This window comes from Impatiens glandulifera, chromosome 7 (assembly GCF_907164915.1).
Source record: "Impatiens glandulifera chromosome 7, dImpGla2.1, whole genome shotgun sequence".
Classification (NCBI taxonomy): domain Eukaryota; kingdom Viridiplantae; phylum Streptophyta; class Magnoliopsida; order Ericales; family Balsaminaceae; genus Impatiens; species Impatiens glandulifera.
The window spans coordinates 24,311,917-24,329,616 of NC_061868.1; the positions used below are offsets into that span (position 1 = coordinate 24,311,917).

Genomic DNA, 17,700 nt, shown 5'->3' on the forward strand with positions numbered 1-17,700 from the left:
GATTATCTAAATCCATCATCTCGTGTTCAGGTAATTCCAAAAAATAAACTAGAATTTGAGATAATTTCAAATAATTAACTGGAATCACAGGTTCATTTTCATTAAGTGGTAGGCGTGCCCTAACCCTCCCATGTCCAAAATCACATGCTCGAGATTCTAACATGCTAATCTATGACAATGTGGTGTCATCCCAGCAACATATGATTGAAAAAGACCTTTGATAAGGATGTCGTACACCATTTACAACAGCACCATCTATGTAGCATAACTAAAAGAAAAGTGAAACATGTTAGTGAATATTTAATATCTATAAAACATATACAAGAGAGTACTTATAAGTGAATATAATATTTACCAATAAAAATGTTAGAGGTCCATCAAAATAGGATTGTATATCTTTTGCTTCATTTGTTTTCCATTTTCGGGAACTTTCAACCAATCATTGTAGTGTGAATTTACACCAATTAAGGTTCTTTATGTTCTCAACATTCATTAAGGATTTGAGAATTTTGAACATAAATTAATATAATACATGTGTAAGTATTCACAAATACAAATTAATAGATATATAATAGATTTGAAAAAAATGTTTACCTGGATCGTGAATTTTGAATTGCAAATAAAAAACTTGAGACAACAAAGACAACAAAGTCAATTTTGAAATCGTTGTTTGCACTAGTGTTACTTAATATCTTGGGTATCATAGAATTTGTTTCAGGAGCTGAAGTTAATTTCTTTACGCTCCATCTGACCCTCAAAGCCCTCAAGAATGAATAATAATTAGGGTCATGTATGTCCATCCCAATGAACTCAATTATGTCCATTGATCCTCTACGGAGGTTCAACATAGACTAGATAAGGTCTTCATCGATAAAGATGTGATCACCGTTGGCCAATACCAGAGAACTCTTCTTAGAGCCAAAAATACTGACCACGTATTTCGAATAATGAATAGGGCACTTGGAGACACCCAATGTAAGAAGAGAACCAAACCTGATTTCCTTCCCAACTTCTTTCTGTTTTTCATTAAGTTTTTGAAACATGTTGAAAAGGTCACTCAGGGATGTTCTTGTTTTAAATACTACTTTCATTTTTTGGTTTTGGGGGAATTTGGTAATTCTTGATCGAGAGATGTAGCTGTAGCAGTAGCTGCAGCTGCAGTTGTAGAAGCAAGAATATACAATGATTCATGAACTTTCGATGACTTCGTCTTCGTCTTCGTCTTCGCCTTCGTATTAATTCCTTATAACTCTACAACACAAAATTTTTATTAAAGGAAGAAATTTTCAGTTTTAAAATATATTATTTTTTAATTTAAATCATTCACTCATATTTAAAATTATATATTAACAAAATTTTATAAAAATTAATATATTAATATAATTTATTTTAAAATATAATTTTTTTTAATTTAAATCATTTATTAATATTTAAAAATAAATTAATAAATATATATAACATTATATATATATATATATATAATATTAATTATTAAATAATAATATAAATATAAAAAATAAATAAACTCTGAACATATAAATTAAATCAATCATAACCAAACTTAACTATTAAATAAATTAATCATCCCAAATTTAACTCAAATCATTTCAAATCATCTTAATTTCAAAATCACAGTATCCTAATGAAAGTGAATTAACTCATTAAGCCCCGGAGAATCTACAAGCTTGTCACGTTAATAAGTTGTCATGGTTAAGAGCTTGTTTGATCTTAGTTTTTTTAAGTTTAATTTAAAAACTTTTGTTAAATAAAAAATTAAGTTAGTTATATTTTTAATTAATTTAATTACTAAAACCTTCTTTTATATTTAAAATTTAATAAAATAAAATAAGATTATTTTAAATTTGAATCGATAAAACGATATTGATGTGATATAAAAAAATAAAAGCAAATCCTAAATCAAACGAGGTCTAAAAGGAAAATAAAAGGAAATAGAAAAAGATAAGCTGTCAAAGACAGAAAACGACGAACCGTCAACTTTTGCCTCCGCGCTCTTTGATCTATCTGTCTCTCTTTCAACGAACCCACTTTTTTTGTTTCTCCCTCAAGGAAACTGAATCCAGGAGAGAGAGAGATGGGGATTCCGGCAGTATCTCCGGCGGCAGTTGATTTGCTTCGTGAAAGAGCAGCAAAGATGAAAGAGGCACTTGAGAGGAGTCAGTCCATTACAGATACCATGGTCACTGTGCTCGGTTCATTTGACCACCGCCTTTCTACTCTAGAAACGGCTATGCGTCCTACTCAGGTCAATCTCATCATATTTTATGCCAATATTCTCTTAGATTACTTGTAAAACATATGACCATCGAAGATCCCTAGTTCTGTTACTATATGTTTCTTTAAGCAGCTAAATTAGATCAGTTCATCCGATCTTCATTTGTTTCAGCATTTCCTTGGCTAACGAACGGACTTTATGTACTCGCTCTTTGTTTGTTGAGAATTGAGATCAGCCTCTACTCTCCAATTACATAAATATATACTTGGTTTGATTCTGCAGATTAGGACGCACGCTATAAGGAAAGCTCACGAGAACATTGACAGAACTCTCAAGGCAGCAGAAGTTATACTGTCTCAATTTGATCTCACTCGTCAGGTTCGTTTGACCTTTCTTCACTGCTTCCGCTTCTTCACCTTTGCATTTATTTCTGCATGGATTTCAATTAAAGTTTTGTTTATAGTGAGTGATAGGGAGGAGCTCCTCTAGAATTCTCAATCTTTCTACATATTTTATTGAAAAAACTCTTATTGAGTTGTTATTTCTATAAATGAAGACACATATATACATATGCTGTTCTATTATCTAGAATAGCCATTTTCATTTTCACAATGCCTCCAAATCAATTCAAAATAAACACACAAAATTTTGCATAACTAGAATAAAGAAAGAGGCATAAATAAGTCTGTTTTACTCTAGTAAGGGATTGGTTAGACTTTGTAAAATCCAACATCTTATAAAATTCTGACAGTGTTTGGAAGATGATGAAGATATGAATACTTAATATCCCTCTTGATATCCAGAATAAAGATACGCAAGTGGAAAACTGTCAAGAAAATTAATCACAGATTGAAATACATGATTAGAACTATAATGGAATTTTCAGAAATATGGTAGTCATGTCCTCATTCAAGATCCTTTAAGCTAGAAGAGCATAATAGGCTTCAAGAAATATTTTCTAATGCAGATATTTCTACCAGACCAGAAATTATAAACTAGGCTGACCTCTTTTCCATCTTGCATGATTTGCTGAAATAAACTGGTCTAATCATGTACTTAACATAATAATTGAGGAAATTGAAGCACATTTCATTTCTGAACATTAAAGTGGTTCCTTATTTTTTCTTCCTAAACTTGCAATGTTTGCTTCTTCTGAAAGATGTTCATTCTCCAAGTTGTATCTTACTATTTGCTTGACTGTTAGTTTCAATTGTGACGTGCAGGCAGAGTCTAATATTCTTAAAGGCCCACATGAAGATTTGGAAAGCTATCTTGAAGCAATTGAGCAACTGAAAAGAAATATTAACTTTTTCAGTAACAATAAAAGCTTTAAGAGCAGTGATGGCGTAATCAACCATTCAAACAATCTACTTGCTAAAGCTATCTCCAAATTGGAAGAAGAGTTCAAGCAAATTATATCATCTCATAGGTTTGTTCTCTTCATTGTTGATGAAATATAATGTTTCTAATTTTTCCCCTTTGAGAACTATGTTCTAATTTTTGAAGTCTCTTATCATTCTGTCATGCATTCTGATTGATGGAAATTATAACTATCTTCAGTTTGGCAGAAAAATTAAAGAGAAAGTTGTATGACTGTGATACGAGAGGTAGGGTAAGACCAATTAAAGAAGGAATAATTAAAGAAAGGGGTTAAGAAGTCTAACAGTAACAAGTAAGGACGGTTATGATGAGTGATGGTTAGTATAGAATAGTATAAATACAAGAGGAGTTGTAATGTTTTAGCAAGCTGAAATTTAGTTGAATATTCTGTTATCCCTTCTTAGATTTCATATATTCTCTCAATCTCAAATTGTATCTCAACCCTAGCAGAAAGGGTCTTCTCTTCTCACCTATATCTCTTTTCCACTCTTGTGCTTTCTCTCCCGCTTTTGTGCCTCATCTCCCATCATTTTGTCACCCTCTCTCGAGGCTCCGTCTTTTGCACTCTATGCTTTGTGTTTATCTATGATTTTGTCTCCTCTCTATTAATGTGTTTCAACGATTTTGTATCCAACTTGTCTCGTATCAGATGACTTCTATCCTTGACTCACTCGTTTGCACCTTGTTTCACCTAATCCTTTTGAATAAGTGGTGATGAATCTTTGAGACCCTTTTATTTGTATATGTTGAAAATTCTCAGTTATGTAGATCCTAACATTCAACGAAAGAAATCAAACTTAGAATCCATCTACACTTTCTTACAAGAGAATGAAAAAATATGAGTTACAGCTACACATTTTGCTTTTCCTAATGGGATCTAGATACAACAAAGCATTTGGGAAAATCACTTTCTAAATGAGGTTGTTACTGTGCCTTGAAAAATGTATTTCCATTTGCTTTTGCAGTATGACAATAGATTTTGGTAGTTATTTGTGTTGTTTAATTGTTGATTTTCCGATTTTTGGTTTCCCTTTATGTAACTGTCTGACAAATGTAATGTTGCTTAGTGTTTTACCTTGTATTTAATTGAACTCCAGATTGGATAATATGTTAGTTTTGTTGTTGGGTTCATCTTCAAACTTCCTTAAGTGTAATAGATTAAAAAAACATGTGTTATTAGTTTCTAATATACTCCCACCTTTAAAATCTGTAATTTCAGCAAACCCTTGGAACCAGAACGCCTTTTTGAGTGCCTTCCAAGTTCATTAAGGCCATCTCCAGAGTCAGCAGGTGATTCAGGTGGCAAAAATCTATCTAATCATGGGCATCATAATGCCGACTTAGAAAACGCAGTTTTTACACCACCTTCTCTCATCCCACAAAGGATTTTGCCGCTACTGCATAATTTAGCCCAACAAATGGTTCAAGCTGGTCATCAGCAGCAGTTGGTTAAAATATACAGGTAATAAGTTAATTTTGTTCTCTCACAAATTTTATATAATATGGGCATGTTTTTCTTTTGACACTTCATTTACGGGAGCTAGTATAGATTGGCTTGGCATAGGGTGTTTGGTATTGTTGAGTACTGTAAAACCATAAGCTTAGATCCAAACATGCCTCGTCACATCACAAAGTATCGTAGTTGTGTTGTGTATATTTTACAACATCTCAAATTATATGCAGTTCTCTATCATTAAGTTTGTGCTAATTTATTCTGTTTCTCTCTCAAAACACCACAGTATCCAAGGCTGGCCGTTTTCCGAAGAGTTAAACTAGGAGTCATTCTGTTCTTGTTGAGTCTTGATTTTATTCGCCCAATTATGCCTGTCCATATTTAATGTAGAGGTCAAAAGAACATCCAGGTCAGTAATATGAGAGTGCAAGGGTTAGGGCTAACAAAAGGAATTAAGACGTCTAGAGGTTATGAGAACGTCTAGTGGAAGGGTAATGAAGCGTGGTTGTTAGGGTAGAATAGCATAAATAAAGGAGGACTTGTTAGAATTTAATACGGTGAATGTAGTTTATGAATCTATTTCTCTCCTAAGTTCTCTCTCTCTCTCTAAACGATTCCACACTAGGGTTAGGGTTTTCTCTTCTCGCCTTTATCTCAATTTGTAATTCATCCCTAGGAGCTAGGGTTTCTCTTCTCGTCATATTAAATTCTAACTCCTTTATTTATACCATTCTACCCTAACAGCCACTGTTCATAATCGTCTAAAACGTCCTCATAATTGCTAGAATTCTTAACTCGTTTTGTCAGCTATAGAAATGATAAAGGAGTCAACTATCATATAAGGAAAAAAAATCTCAGTTTTATGCATGATTGAAGTTTATTTGAGCTCATTGGAGATTATGAACAAATTGTAAAACTCAAGAAATCAATCGCTGATTTTATTTTCCTTGTATAACTCATGTATATGATACAAGGGAAAAGGGTATTAGGGTTAAATATCGTGGCGGGAATAAAGTGACAGTTATAACTTATAATATAGTAGTATAATTAGAACTGTTAGTTGTGAAGAATAGAATATGAAATGAAAATTAGTTGAGTTCTTTGTTAGAGTTTTTCTCTCATCCCATTGTATTCACCCTAGCCGTTAGTGTTCTTTCTCCCTTCATTAATTCTTCACTCCTCATCCTTTCTCTATTCAAGATTTATAACTAATTCTAGTTCAAGATATATCAATATATTTGTATAAACACCTAGCCAATGTAATTCAATACACAATAAAAATATCAGACATAGTCTGTTCCTCAATACTCTCACATTCTCACATTTTATCACTCTCTTGACCAAATTACTATACCACCCCTAACCCTTTCTCTCTTATCAGTGAGGTGATGTGAAGTTTTATGAACTTACTTAAAAGCTAATCTGTGGTGTTGAGTACCTTCCATCCAAGCATATGATGGAATTCTTTTATTTCTTATCCATTTTCTTTCAAAATACGATTAAATATGAATGTGAATGTTAGCATATAATACATCTTAGCCATTATCCTATACTGATGTTGCAAAAAGTTGAGTGGCTTTTTTTCCAGCTTGTGTAAATGTTTGTTGCTTTATGAAGATATTATTAATTGAGAGAGAAAGAGAGAAAGTAGAAGATATTATATCTTATATATTGCGGTGATTTATAATATAATGTACATTTGTCATAATATGTATATATCGATATTTCCTTCCATTTATAATTATTGAATGAGATCATTACAATAATTAAAATAAACTCAACTAAGTAACTTATCCTCTTAATTGTTAACATATATTCAAAAGACTTAATCTTTGACAGGATATGTATTCCATATATTTTGATTTCCAATGAATGCTCGACTAGACACATTACTTATGAGAGTTAGTTGACTTTAATTCTTCACTCCCCTCAAGTTGGGTAGAGTAAATTGTTCATGCCCAACTTGCCTCTTAATTTGTCAAAGTTTGGTCTTAGGAGAGCTTTGGTGATAATATTTGCAATTTAATTATAGGATGACACATACAATGGTTCAAATTGACTGTTTAGCACGTTCTCTTCGATGAAATGCTAGTTAATCTTAACTCAAAAAATAAATGCTAGTTAATCTTAAGGTGCTTAGTTCTGTCATGGTGGACTGGATTCTTAGTAAAACTTATTGATGTTTGATTATCACATAGAAACATGATAGGCTTTCCAATGATTATTCTCAGTTCTTTCTGAACAAGTTGTGTTCAGATTCCCTTGGAAATGACTAGTGCCAGAGCCCAATATTCGGCTTCCGCGCTACTTCTTGCGACAACATATTGTTTCTTCCTTTTCCAAGTGACAACAATTCCCCATTACAAACGTACAATAGCCAGAAGTAGATTTCTTTTTGGGAGGTCACCATCCCAAACAACATTGGAGTAGACTTGGATAGTTTTAACATCATTTTGTTTAAAGAGGAGGCCATTTCTTGGCGTACTTTTAAGATATATCAAAATTCTAAATATTGCATTCATATGATCTTTTGAGTAGGCAATTCATATATATTGGTGAACCACGCTAATCGTAAATCTGATATATGGTCATGCGTGAGACAAATAAAGGAGTCGTCCTACAAGACGTTGGTATCTTCCCTTATCAGTAGGGGCATCATCCTTGCTTGTTCCGAGTTTGTGTAAGGGTCCATTGGGCATCAACAGGTTTGCAGCAAAGTATGTCGGTTTCTCTTAACTAATCCAATTTTGTATTTCGTTGTGGTAAAAAGTAATCCTTGTTTGAATTGATCTAGTTCCATGCCCAGAAAGAATTTCAAAGTATCGAAGTTCTTAATGTCAAATTCATTCCTAATGAGCTTTGTAAGTCTTGCAATTTCAATTTCATTGTCGTCGGTCATGATGATGTCATCAACGTATTATTTTCCTATGATGTTTTCAAAAATATAGTATGATCAACTTGACATTGTGAGTATCCGTGCTCAAGCACACGGATGAGGTGAATTTTTGAAACCACATTCTGAGCCCTTATAGATATTTGTGAAGTCAACGTACTTCATTAGTTTGAGCATCAATGCTCGATAGTGTTTATACTTCTTTCAGATCACCATTAAGGAAAACGTTCTTCATACCATGTTGACGAAGTGGCCAATCTCTATTGGTGGCCAGGGATAAAAGAATTATGGTGATGTTCAACTTTGCAACAACGGAAAACGTTTCTTGATAATCAATCCTGTAAGATAAGATTGGGAGAAACCTTTAGCAACAAGATGAACTTTGAATCTCTCGACAATTTGGCCTTCTTTATGTTTTTAAGATCCACTTTCATTCGATGGCACTTTTATCTTTGAGAAGTTTGTACATGGACCAAGTGCGATTTTTCAAAGAGCCTCCATTTTCTCATTGACAATCTTCTTCCATTCGGGGTGTGTAAGAGCCTCATGAATAAAATTTAGCATACTTGTAAAAAATCAGTAATACATGCACGGTGATTTTCTGGTTGTACGAGACCGTGAGAGATGGAACCAGTAACACAATGAACCAAGAAGGAGATAAGAAGCAAAATAAAAGACAAGGATGGGATAAAGGAAGAGTATGTGAGAATAGAGTTAAAAGGAGATGGGATTACAGAGGTTCATCAGAATATCATAAACCCTCACCTACCTACCTCCCCAACGTTAAATAAAATAAAAACCCTAGAGCTAGAAGCCACATACGGCTCAATCCGGTACCAACAAAAGGGAAAGTATCCAATACAAAAGAGCCACAGGTCCACATGGACTTGGAGGACATAAAGCAAAAAGTAAATAAAAGCAGCTAAAGGAGATCTCCTTTATGTGCGGTTCCACCTATTAACTGTGACAGAGACAAAGTTAGATATAAAATGCATTGTGCATGATCTGACTCCTTTGCTGAAAGCAATTGAGATGTCAAGAGTTTCATCCAAAGGAATTTCACAATTTGGTGTCATACCTAATGAAATTTATGTTGGACTCAGATCTAGTTTGAATTCATGAGCAGGTGCTAAATGTTTACTTCGTCATGTGGAAACATGAAGTTCATTTTCAACCGGTGGAGGCAATGGATGAATGGTGGTTCAGATAGTGATGGTATTGAGAAGGGATGAATGAAGCTTTAGGAGGCTGGTGATTGAGAAGGGATGAATGGTGGTTCAGATAGTGATGGTATTGAGATGTTGAGGAAATGATGTGAGGTTTAGGATGAATACCATGATATTGATACACTCAAATTCTTCCCTTGAATATTATGATAGAGTTGAGCTTCAAAGAATGAGACGTCCATGGTATTGAAGTCGTTTTTTATTTGGGGGTAATAACAATTATACCCCTTTTGAAATGAAGAATAGCCAAAACAAATATACTTGATAGAACTAGGATCAAGTTTGCTATGTTTTTTTGTCGTGGGTGCGAACAATTGATGTGCAACCAAAAATTTTGGATTCAATGTTTTGGGAGATGACTTTGATATAAGGATTGTAATGGAGGAGAAGTTGAACCGGACTTTGTAAATCGAGGACATGTGATGGGAGGCGGTTGATTAAGTTGATGGCAATGTAAACATCTTCACCCAAATATATTTTTGGAGCATTGGATGAGAATAGGAGGGAACGAGTTACCTTGAGAAGGTGTATGTTTTTGAGTTAGAACTGAGAAAGTTTCCAAGGCTGAAGGTCAAATATTCCTTTGCATTATTTGTTACGAATGCTTAATGAACGTTTGAAATTTATTTTGAATCATTGTATAGAATTATTGGAAGATCTGGCAAATCGTAGATTTTATCAGCTACCTCCATATGAGACGCGTGTGATCATCAATAAAAAGGGAAATGGAATTGGGCATTATCATGACAAGGGACCTAATTGTGGAGTAATGATAAGTATTCAGTCATGTGATCAGATGCACCTGAATTTACAATCCATCTCTTGATAGTCTCTCTTTCTTATTTTGATAACACGATTTGGACGAATTATGAAATGCTTTGAGATTTGCAACTGCCTAATCAAAGGAACCCAACCCAATTAAAAGAATAAAGGTCGAATAGATGACGCAACATATGACGAATTGATGAGCGACGTAACAAAGTTTCTGATAGCAAGAACCCTTGGATCTGGAAATGTGATATGAATTGACAAGAGCTTGAAGTTTTAGATGATTCAACTGGGGCGTGACTGGCTTAGTGTGCTGAAGGTGAGTAAAATATGATAGAGTTTCAACCTGCAGATTTTAGTGAAACAGAGAGAAAGCGTAAGATGATTTTTTTTATTGTAGGAAACTAGCATGACCCTCCACAATGTAGGAAGATGTATTTTATTATTGTCGTGATTTATTTAATATACATTTATCATAATGTATATCTAGTTATCTACATTACCTTCTATTTATAATTACGGAATGAGAATTATAATAATTAAAGTAAAGTCAAATAAATAAAATGTCCTCTTAATTGGTAACATATCTCTTGATTAACAGATATTTTAAAGATTTAATCTTTGACAGATATATCCAATTATCTTGATTTCTAATGAATTCACGATTTGACACATTCCTTATGAGATCATTTGACTTTAATTCTTCACTTTATTGTTGTTTCGCTTCTAGGGATGCTCGGTCTCTTACCTTAGAAGAAAGTCTTCGCAAATTGGGTGTTGAAAAGTTGGGCAAGGATGATGTTCAAAGAATGCAATGGGAAGTTTTAGAGGCTAAGATTGGAAATTGGATTCATTTCATGAGAATAGCTGTAAGTCTACACTGGTTGACATACACATGTCTATACACATGTTCTTAAACATCTTTTCCGCAAAAACAGGTCAAGCTACTGTTTGCTGGGGAACGAAAAATCTGCGATCAATTATTTGAGGGGTTAGGTACTCTTGACGATCAGTGCTTTTCTGATGTCACTTCAAGTAGCGTTGCTGTCCTCCTTAGTTTTGGCGATGCAATTGCCAAAAGCAAGAGATCGCCAGAAAAATTATTTGTCCTTTTAGACATGTATGAGATAATGAGAGAACTTCATTCAGAGGTATTATAATCTATACTTCAATAATTACACACTGAAAAACATGACTTTTTTTATATCAGAATATGGTTAATCATTTTATGTGTTTTAGCCAATTAAAATAGAAATGTAAACCCTTTATTTATATATCATAACAAACTCTAGAAAACCTGAAACACATCCATAGTTTTGTGGGCAGTTTCTTTCCATCGGGCTACTATTCATCTTATGCGTAATGTTTGGCAGATTGAAACACTCTTCAAAGGGAAATATTGCAATGATATTAGACTTTCTGCAACTGGATTGGCAAAGCAACTTGCCCAAACTGCGCAAGAGACTTTTGGGGATTTTGAGGAAGCAGTCGAGAAAGATGCAACAAAAACTACAGTTGCAGATGGAACTGTCCATCCTCTCACTAGCTACGTCATTAACTATGTGAAATTCCTGTTTGAGTAAGTATATTTGCTGTCCTTTCTGTATTATACTATTTGGGAAAAAACTTTCCTATGATGATATATATATATATATAAACATGTGGTGGATAAACATGAAAACAAATGTCTTTTTGATATCTTCAGCTATCAATCAACGTTGAAACAACTTTTTCAAGAATTTGAAAATGGAGGTAAAGCAGATTCTCAGTTGGCTGCTGTAACAATGCGAATAATGCAGGCTCTCCAAAATAATCTTGATGCAAAATCAAAGCAATACAGAGAGCCCTCTCTCACTCACTTGTTCCTCATGAACAACATTCACTATATGGTCAGATCTGTGCGAAAGTAAGTCCTATCTCAATGTTAAGCATACCTAGTTTCCAGCTAATATCAGGGCATGAATTCAGGTCTGAGGCTAAGGATCTACTGGGAGATGATTGGATCCAAAGACACAGGAGGATTGTGCAACAGCATGCAAATCAGTACAAGAGAATTGCTTGGGCAAAGGTTTGCTATGTTCAATATCCAACTGTTTATCTAGGCTGAAAGAAAAAACCAGACTATTTTCTTTAAGATAAAGAAAACATCATCAATAGGTGTTGTTTTTAATCTATTTTTCCTATTTTACCCCTCTTATTCTTTTCTCTCTCTAGCATGCCATTTTCTTATTTTTTAAATTTCAATAATATTAAGAGCAACTTTGGAATAAAATGGATTTTGCTTAAAAGTCCCATTTTTGCCAAGAAAGATTGTGGTTAGAATTCATTAACCTTAAGTAGATTTCAAACAAGATCTTATTTAAATTAGAATTTTCATTTTCTGTCAGAAAGAAATATCAGTAATTAATAACAGTTTAGTTGTAACTGTACTAGATACTGGTAAAGTAGAATTTCTCCTTCTTATCTTACATAATTGTTATATTTTCCCATTTTATTTGACACCTTTTCCATATACACAACATTTTTCTATAAAAGGTCCGAGAAGAGCCCATTTTTTGTCAACTTATATTTTTTTCTGATGGATCTTGTATCCTGAAGATGGTCTATTTTCTGTGCTAAAATGAATGAGAAGTACAGTCATTTTATTCAACACAGAACTTAGTCTAGTCATTGGAGACTTTATTCTTAAGTGAGAGCTTAAGGGTTCAAACTCACCTTTTCTTTTAGAAAAAGAAGAAGAGAGATATAAGTCCATGCAGAATGTAATGGATATAGTTGTTTAGAACCTTATTTCTGCTCCTTCAGGGTTTTCATGTATATTATATTCAGCAGAGTGAAATAGATAATGTATGATATATATGTAAATAGTAAACTTGTAGAACTAAATATTTTTTATGGTGAGCTTGAATGGGATTTTGGTTTCTTGATTTTGCAGATTCTGCAGTGTCTATCAGTCCAAGGGCTGACCTCTTCTGGTGGGGGTAGTGGAGTTGGTGTGGATGGACCGAATAGTAGTGGAGTTTCAAGAACGATAGTGAAAGACAAGTAAGTGGAGTTCAATTTGTGAATTCCTTTGATCTATTATAATAATTATTTTATTTTCTAAAGAGAGAGTTGATTAAATTATTAAGAGAGAAGTAAATACAATTTTGGTATGGGTATCAGGTTGAAGACATTTAATATCCAATTTGAGGAGCTTCATCAACGACAGTCCCAATGGACAGTTCCAGACTCAGAATTGCGAGAATCTCTTAGACTTGCAGTTGCGGAAGTCCTATTGCCAGCATATAGATCTTTCATTAGACGGTTTGGGTGAGTATTCTTGTTTGATTAACTTTTTTGTGGGAAGTGAAAGAATGGTGGTAACTATAGTTTTGTATGTATGCTAGGCCACTGGTTGAGAATGGTAAGAATCCGCAAAAGTATATAAGGTACTCACCAGAGGATCTTGATCACATGTTGGGGGAGTTTTTTGAGGGGAAGACCTTGTCTGAACCTAGACGATAGAACCAAGACCTTGCCTTGAGTGTGTTGGTCAATCAAACTCTTTGGAGCTTCAAATGCTCTGCAGCTGTTTACGCGTATCATTGTCTTGGTCTTATGGCGTCGAATCCTGCTGTATCCATTTTCATCGTTGAAGGGAGGTACTACAGCCAGACAGACATTCAACAAGGTGTGGTGGTTTAGCAAAAAAAAAATTAAAGTGTGGTGTGGTGTGGTGTGGTGTGGTGCTCTTTATTTCATTTTCTCTTTCTATTTTTTTCTTCTTCTTCTGCTGGTGCCATTTTCATTCATATGTTTTCTTGTGCTTTCCTGCAAGTCTGTACAAAATACACCTGTTTTTACCAACTTTTGTTGCAATTTTAGTATGTAAATAATGTACCATGAGCAATTCAATAATGAACACAAGACATCTCAATAATCTGAACAAGGAGGAAAATGTAAGGCGACAATGACGGCGATGATATAGTGATATCGATGGCAGCTTGAAGCAAGGGACAGCACGGAAATGTGATGGAGTGCAACTGTGTGTCTGTCTGTTGATAATGTGGCTAACTCTTATAGGGAGATTATAACAACAATAGCTATATAAAATAATCAGGTTATTTTAAGCCCAGTACCATAACTGGTTGGTCCTTTGTAGTCGTATGGGCCACCCGGTTTCTCAAATAAAAAATCCTCACTGTTATGCAAGACCTTTAAATGCCTTGAAGGGACAAATTGTAGAAAGTAGTATGTGAAATTGTTCAATTCGTGCCCGTCTTTGGTATGTCTATTGCTAGTAAAGCAACGAAATTTGAATTTTTCAAAAACAATTCTTCATTCTTTCATTATCTATTAAAATTATTATTTTATCTTTATTATATAAAAGTTTAGGTTGTTTATTTTAATATGGATAGAGGATAGAGGATTATTTTAATATCTTGAACTTCTTAGATTTTTTTTTTTATATTAAACAAATAAGGTGTAATAATTCAAGAGTTGTGATGAATGTGAAATCTCTTTTTGGATTATAGGTTTTCATCTTCTTTGTTCTTGAGTAAAAATATTTATATTCTTCTATCTCAATCAAGGAGATAGTGGACTTAAATTTATGATAGGATATTAGAGCTCGACAAAGAATGAAATCAAAAATCGGAAAAGCGTGAAAAGGCGCAAGAAAAAGGAATAATTAGAAATGACGTAAAAAGTTAAATATGAAGATAAATATCATTATCAAGTTTATATTTTAATAATACTAATGATACTTATTTATTTTACAAATAGTTATATTTTATTTTAAAATTAGTTATTTTATTTTAATAAGTTAGATGATGATTTTAAATATTATAAGATAGTTTAAGGGCTAAAGTGATATTTATATATCAAATTTCGTATATAAGGTGATAATTTCTTTTAACTATTTTTGTTTTATCTAATAAGAATCAATGAGATCTTATATGAGAGTCCCTTATATGAGAGTACCAGATCTCTATATGGTATTAGAGAACTTTAACATTAAAGGAGACATTACTTAAAGACACAAAATAGGAGAACAAAGGCACATATTAAGTAATCTTACAGAATTTGAGAAAAACTTTCTTGAAAACCCTAATCGCGGAGAAACTTATTTTTCTACCGATTCATCAAGAATGATAACTAAGAAGAGACACTGAATAGATCCACTCTACATTACATAGTGAAGAGATTTCAGGTGCAACTAGGACGAACTATTTTGAATGAAGCAAAAGTAATGAACTGTCATTGATGGAAAAGATGAAGATGAACTTCGTTGATGGTCTTGCACTAAACTTGAAGATCCACTAGATGCAATACTTTAGAAGATGATTGATGCCATTGTCAGATCTTGGATCATGCATACAATTGAAAAGAAAGCAAGAATTCATTTCAAAAGTGCAACCACATCAAATGAGTTATGGGTTGAAATCAAGTCTAGTTATGAGACATATAACTGACCAACTCAATACAAGTTAAATGACATCTATATAACTAAACAAGGTAATCTTGATCTTGAAGATTATTTTTCTAAAGTTAGATTGTCTTGGGATGAGCAGTTATATTTACGACCATACCAAAGATGTACATTGATAGAAGTCAACAAGATTGTGTAGGCTGTAAACTAGAAAAAGAAGTTATAAAGGATTATGAGAAGAGCAATCTGCTCATTTTCTTTATGAGAATTTGTTAAATTCAATACTGGCCATGGATAGGGGTATGGAAATGGGTAAACCCAACCCATATTCATCCCAATATTCAACCAATATTAACGAATAATATGGGTTGGATAACCCAAATTAAATCCCACCCCGCCCCGGCATAACGTTTCGCTTCTAGTTTTTCAGAAATAATCAACTTACTTCTCCCTTCTTCATTGATCGTTTTAGTTTGTAACACATTTATTATGTTTTTGACTCGTTTAATATTTAACATATTTTTGTTCTAGTTAACACATTTTAATCTGTTTAACAATGATTTGATTGGTTTTACCTAATTTAATACGTTTTTAACTTATTCAACACATTTTTAACTCGTTTAACTTATATTTGATTCATTTGACCTATTTTAACTCGTTTAATACATTTTTAGTTTTAACAAGTATGTAACTTATTTTAATTCGTTTAACATGTTTTGGCATGTTTAACACGTTTTTGCACGTTTAACACGTTTTGACACGTTTAACACGTTTAACACACTTGTGACATATTTAATATTTTCGGTCCGTTTAATTTGTTTTTTGCCCCGTCTAATATGTCTTTGACATTATTATACATTCTTTTGATCCGTTTAACATATTTTTGATTTGTTTGAAATTATTTTAATATTTTAATAACTAAATTAGTTGAAGAAATAATATGTGAGATTAATATGAATTATTTAAATAGTATATAATTCATACTAAATAAAGTCTTGAATATGGTAAACTCTATTTATTTTTAGAAATAAATTATTTCATTAAAGAGTTTTAAAACAATATTGATATTTAGTTTTGTATGGCTAGACTATAATTAATTAATATATTATTAATGAGTTCTAAAAATTTCAATTATTTTTCATTTAACTGTAATTGAGATCATCATAGTAAAAATCAAGAGAATATATGGAAGTTGAAAGATGGTTGATTTATATTGGATTGATAAGAGATAATTAAATTAAATTAATTTAATTTGGGTAAGTAACCCTAACTCAATCTAAATTCAATCCAACCCAAATTCAACCCAACCTAAACCAAATTAATTTACCCAAATTAATATTTTGGGCTATGTTGGGGGGTTTGGGTCAACCCAAACTATGCTCACCCCTAGCTATGGAATCAAAATCAAATGTATACAAGACATTTATAATGTTTCTTAATGTTGAGAAGAAGAGAAACATCAATATGTGAAAGAAAATTTCTACAACAATTCTACAAGAAATAGAACTGAAGATGTGAGCCAAAGAAATAAAACACATATGTGTACACATTGCAACATGAATGACCATCTTAAGAAAGGATGCTACAAGATCGTGGGTTACCCTAAATGGTGGACAAACAAGAGAAAGAAGAAGACATATTCATCATAGCTAATGCAACATATTTTGATGAATAAAATGAATTAGTATAGATTTCAAAGTCTCAATATAAGGAAATTCAGAATTTTATGAAGGTTGTCAAGGAAGGAAGTGGAAAAACAACAAGTTCATCTAAAGGAAAAGGAAGTTGCATTGATCTTGACTTCGCTGCAGGTATGTCTTCGAACTAAAAGTTTTTCATATCAACTATTTACGAATTAAACATGAATTTAAATGATCTGAAAAATAAAAAGCATGTTTGACTAATTGATTTAGGGGAAGTAGTCATATATGTAACAACAAGAACTTTCTAACTGAAAAATAATTTTTTTTATCTAGCATATGGTTCAAATAAGATTGTAAATGAAATTGGTAATTTGGTATTAAGTGACAAAATTACTTTAAAGGATGTACTATATTCACCTTATTTTAAATACAATTTAATATCTCTTGTTAAATTGATTAGAGATGAAAAAATGAATTGTATTTTTTCTAAAAATATTTGTGTATTGCAAGACCTTAATAAGAACATATTGTTTGAATTTGAAAAAAGGATTGAGAATCTGTTTTTTGGTTCTTCTGCAAATGAATTTTATGTAAAAAAATAGTTTCTAGTACTCTTAATGTTTTTCTATTAATGATTATTACAGGATACACCTAAGATGTGGGCATCCTTCAAATAAATTACTGAATTTTA

At 32.6% G+C, this 17,700-nt stretch overlaps 1 protein-coding gene across 1 annotated transcript; it reads left to right on the top strand.

Moving 5' to 3' along the window:
* The first annotated feature begins 2,031 nt into the window (after positions 1-2,031).
* LOC124945672 (exocyst complex component EXO70A1-like) lies at positions 2,032-13,836 on the top strand. Its single transcript, XM_047486141.1, has 12 exons — positions 2,032-2,263; positions 2,516-2,611; positions 3,457-3,662; positions 4,833-5,075; positions 10,684-10,822; positions 10,892-11,104; positions 11,327-11,532; positions 11,659-11,859; positions 11,922-12,021; positions 12,889-12,998; positions 13,119-13,265; positions 13,343-13,836. The coding sequence occupies exons 1-12, from the start codon at positions 2,093-2,095 to the stop codon at positions 13,458-13,460; spliced, it is 1,950 nt and encodes a 649-aa protein (XP_047342097.1). The 5' UTR covers positions 2,032-2,092; the 3' UTR covers positions 13,461-13,836.
* The last annotated feature ends 3,864 nt before the right edge of the window (positions 13,837-17,700 follow it).

Bases quoted from the DNA above. Each gene is read 5' to 3' on its own strand.
- LOC124945672 (XM_047486141.1), top strand. From the start codon at position 2,093: ATGGGGATTCCGGCAGTATCTCCGGCGGCAGTTGATTTGCTTCGTGAA. The intron at 5,076-10,683 runs GTAATAAGTTAA...TTTCGCTTCTAG, and splicing joins CAGTTGGTTAAAATATACAG to GGATGCTCGGTCTCTTACCT. The intron at 11,860-11,921 runs GTAAGTCCTATC...GCATGAATTCAG, and splicing joins ATGGTCAGATCTGTGCGAAA to GTCTGAGGCTAAGGATCTAC.